General features: G+C 31.2%; 1 protein-coding gene across 1 annotated transcript in view; it reads right to left on the bottom strand.

Moving 5' to 3' along the window:
* The window catches only part of LOC103308284 (52 kDa repressor of the inhibitor of the protein kinase-like), a 2,270-nt gene extending 1,222 nt beyond the window's left edge, over window positions 1-1,048 (bottom strand). Inside the window, exon 1 of the mRNA XM_008181396.1 lies at window positions 1,030-1,048. Coding sequence (XP_008179618.1) covers window positions 1,030-1,048 — 19 coding nt within the window. The remainder of the gene's footprint in view (window positions 1-1,029) is intronic.
* Between the last annotated feature and the right edge of the window lie 3,521 nt (window positions 1,049-4,569).

Raw genomic sequence — 4,569 nt, 5'->3', positions numbered from 1 at the left:
CGGTGTGTGTACGCCACTGAAAGCGGAACATAAAATCCAAACCTTGCCTATACATAGACCATTCGTTGGTCTTATCAATTATACACATGACAAACTCAACGGTCCACGGATGCAATGAGGGCAACGACCACGCGTATTGACGACAGCGGCGCGCAGGTACATAAGAAGATAACGACGGATCCGCGAAACGATGGCGTTCCGTATTCTTTGCAAACATACAAGGTGGACAACGGACTCGTTCAATAATGACGTACGGTGGGGGAAACGGCGGGACGCAAATTATACGTTTTAACACGGAAGGCCTTTGAACACATGATAGTGGCAGCCGAATTACTACACTAACGTCACGAACTGCCCGGATAACGTCGGGAGGGAACCCGTCCCAAAATAGATCAAATATAATTGGCCTTTCGACATTCGGTGATACTAAGATGGGCCCGAGCACAGAGGATAACTTGGCCAACGATATCTTATTATGAGCCAACGAATTACATTCTGACCTGAAGATATCCCTATACAGCGATTGTACGGCTCTGTCGCGGGACCCGACTGACGGTTTAACGGACGTCGACACACACACCGGTAACACCTCAGAAAATTGTCCACTAGGACCACGGTTACCTCCATCGCGGGTGTTCTCCGATGTACACGACGATAACTTAAAAACTGAGGTTCATGCCGAACTACGTCTGACGAGACAGTGACTTTCGCACCGGATTTTAAGCTCTGCTGCACTCGTGCCAAAACCACTCTGGACACCTTGACAAGCTCACACACCTCATCACGTAAAAACCCCGCGAGTGTTCCTCAATCCTGTTAAGCTCGACCAAACAGTTGAATGCACCCATATCATATGAACTGAATTCACTTCATAGCGAATCTAGGTCAGCTGCGTGAAAATAATAACGGTAAGCCAAACTATTGTCGTTGATACACGTAATGCCATATCGTGTATACTTTGAATGCAACAGATTGTAGAAGTACGCTTTATCGTGTTACGTAACAACATCCGAGTACAACGACGTATACGGTCCTCATCTTCAGCCATGATAGCAACCACAACCTTACTCTTGAATTCTACGGTCCTAAGGTAAACGACGACCGATTACCGAATCACACGAAGAAACGAATACCGGAATACCAGCACGGTAATTAACCTGCGCGGCAGTGAGATCTAGCAAAACGGTAACGATAACGAAATATAATATCAAAGCGACTGGTACGAATAATAAATAATAATATTGATACACCTATGAGCGATATCAATTCAACGACCGGCGCAAATTCCGTCACGTTAGTCACAATATCAAGAATAACGACCGGTGCAATACACGTACTATAATTCACTACACTTTGGATATATGGACGATATCTATAGGTAGTGGCCGGCGTAATTACCTAAAGGCTGTAATCTAAGTACAGCTGATATCAACACTGCGACCGACTCAGCTAACTATTAACGTATAGTTACCTACTTTAGTAGTTTCAACTACCCACGAATAGTATTATACAATCACAAAATAACTAAAATAGTTATTCTAGGTATTTTAATATGTAATTTCATCCAATTTGAACTTAAAATGACTATAAAAATAAACTGTGTTTATGTATTTTTTTTAGATTTTTTGGTAACAGAATTAACTACTTACGTGGAATATTGTTTTAAATTTTCAATCCTTAGATATGAAAGTTGAACATTTTATTAATTTTTGACTACAAAATAATTATTTAATTTTAAAATTGACAAATTTTGTCAAAATTCGATCTTTAAATGATTGTAAAAAAAATTTGTGCCTATGTATTTTTAATATTTTTCAACTGATATTGTAACAATATATCAGGAGCCTTGTATTATATTTTTATACTTTTTGGCCCAACAGATAAAACTTTATTGATATCAAAGAAAACAAATAAAAAAATTGAAATATGAAATTGTCCGTAAACAGCTCAAAACAAGTCATAATATTTTGAAAATTTTATCAAGTATAAAAATTGATGAAATAAACATTCAGTGAAATTTTTATGTATCTACACTTATTCGTTTTTGAATTATAACAAAATAAGAAAATCGGTACATGGGAAATCGAGTGAATATCCAATGTTTTAAAAATTTGAATTTCAAACAATCATAAAAATTTAATTTGACTTTCTTTTAGACATTTTTTTTTTATAAAAGTAAATAATCTTATATTACATTTCAAAATTTTAGATTCGAAAAGAAAAATTTTTATGAATTTCTAATTTTAAATAATTTGATAATTTTCGTGATTTTTCCATATTTTGTCAATTTTTGAACTTTAAATGATAATAAAAAAAACTGTGACTAAGGTTTTTAATATTTTTCAAATGTCATAGTAACAATTTGTTAGGAGCTTTGTATTAAATTTTCAAGAATTCTTCCTCAACAAATAAACTTATTAATTAATAATTTATGTCATATAATTAAAATTAAATAAAAATTGAACAATTTCTATAATTTCTATTTTGATAACATTTATCATAAAAAAATTTAAAAATTACTAAGACGATTACAAAAACTGACAATTTAATGATAAAAATATACTGAACTCTGAACATTGACACTTGATATTACATTTTACAAAACACATTTTTGTGGAATTAATTTAAAAAAACAATTTTCTACAACTTACGGATACCGAGGCCCCCCAGAAATTGGAGGCCAAGTGCAAGTGCTCCATCTGTACTTGCGTGAATCAGGGCCTGCACATAAGACATAGTTTAACATGTCTCATGTGACGTATACATTGAGTATTGCAAACACTTATAAGTAACACTGTAAGAGGCGATACAATTTTCAAGTACACAATCTTTATATTATATACATACAATTATATATATTAATTCAGAAAAATAATATAATTTAATTTTTGAATACTTTTTAATATATATTTTTTTAATACTATTGTAACTTTCAAATTTTCATACACACACACACATAGCATGGTATACATACTATAATACAGGACTGAATAAAATTAATTTAAAAAGAATTCACTACCATGTACCTATTTGGCAAGATTTTCGTGTCTTTTAACAGCTTGTACATCTTTTTCTCTCCGTACATGCTGTTGTACATTATATTTTTTTCTCATGACTCCCTTATTTCACAAAGTTTGCAATATGAAATCGATCCGTCTGTTTGAAAAAATTCTTTATCAAATCCTAACACTATTTTTTTAAAAAATTAAATTGTTTTAACTTTAGGTATTTTTATACATTACAACACTATAAAACTTATATTTTGAACTGATCGATAACGATATTATACGAGTACTGAGCGTAGATTATACAGGCTATATTATTCAATAGCCAATAAGCTACCGACCTGTCTGTAGATCGATAATCTACAATAAAATATATATTTATAAAACACATAGATATAAAATTAATCCGATAACAGAAACTATAATAATCCAATACAAACATTTAATCCGTATTCCGGATTTTCACATTTCTTATTAGGTAATTAAACAAACATTTTTTAAGTGACAACTCTCACTTCAAATTCCACAGCTAGAATAACTGAAAAAAGCAACAAAAAAAAAGCATTAACACAAAAAAAAGCCAAAATAAAATTGTTTATTTGGAATCAGCATTACGTGAAACAAATTTATTTATAAATATTAGATTTCTATCTTATATATGTATGTAAAAAGAAGCATTTGCTTTAAAATCCGAGCCCTAATAATAAATGAGTAATAATCATAATTAATATTAGCAACGCTGTTTCCGTCACTCCTCTTTTTTTTCTCTATTTTACCCACTGTTCACACGCCGTACCAGCTTTGCGTGATTTTAATTATTTTGGTGATATTGTTTATTACAACAATATGGAGTAGTCTAACAAAATCATTATCCGGTGTGCCCCTTGGCTGAGGTTCAAATTATGTGTTGGAATACGTGAGTAAATATATATCAGGGTTTGTATTTGAAAAAAATTCCGTCTTATGTTATTTAGAATTAAAACGTTATCCAAGTTTTGCGTTTACCGTTATTTAAATTAAGTAGTGTTAATGCCTATTTAATTTAAAAATTATAACTAATGCGGGTAGGTAATGGCCCGGATATGGAATATAATATAATTAATTCTTAGATTATTTACATGAAATAAATGTTTCTACGAAACCAATTGGTAGACCTTTTACATAAATAGATTTTAAAATATTTTGTTTTGCGTTTAATGATATTCTATAAATTACGTTTTGAATTATGTTTTGCTTAATGATAATATAATATATTTTGTTAATCGTTATGTTTTGTTTTGCGGTGTTTAATTATTTTTGATTATCACTTTCCATTACATATTTACGTTTACACATTTCAATCGTTTTTTGTCAAATATAACGTTATTTTAACGTTTTCAAGCCCTGATGTATATATATATATATATATGTTTACCTACCTAATGTGTTACACCTTGGCCAGTATTCAATTTTTTTTCCCCATAGTTTTAAATATTGTTTATATTATACTTTTAATATATGCTATTACAAAGATATTCCTATGAGTGGTATCCCGTGCCGCAGCCGATAATATAATATATTATTA

Source organism: Acyrthosiphon pisum, chromosome A1 (genome assembly GCF_005508785.2).
Source record: "Acyrthosiphon pisum isolate AL4f chromosome A1, pea_aphid_22Mar2018_4r6ur, whole genome shotgun sequence".
Taxonomy (NCBI): Eukaryota; Metazoa; Arthropoda; class Insecta; order Hemiptera; family Aphididae; genus Acyrthosiphon; species Acyrthosiphon pisum.
Note: the sequence above shows the minus strand (reverse complement) of the source record. Positions and strands in the feature narration are given on the sequence as shown.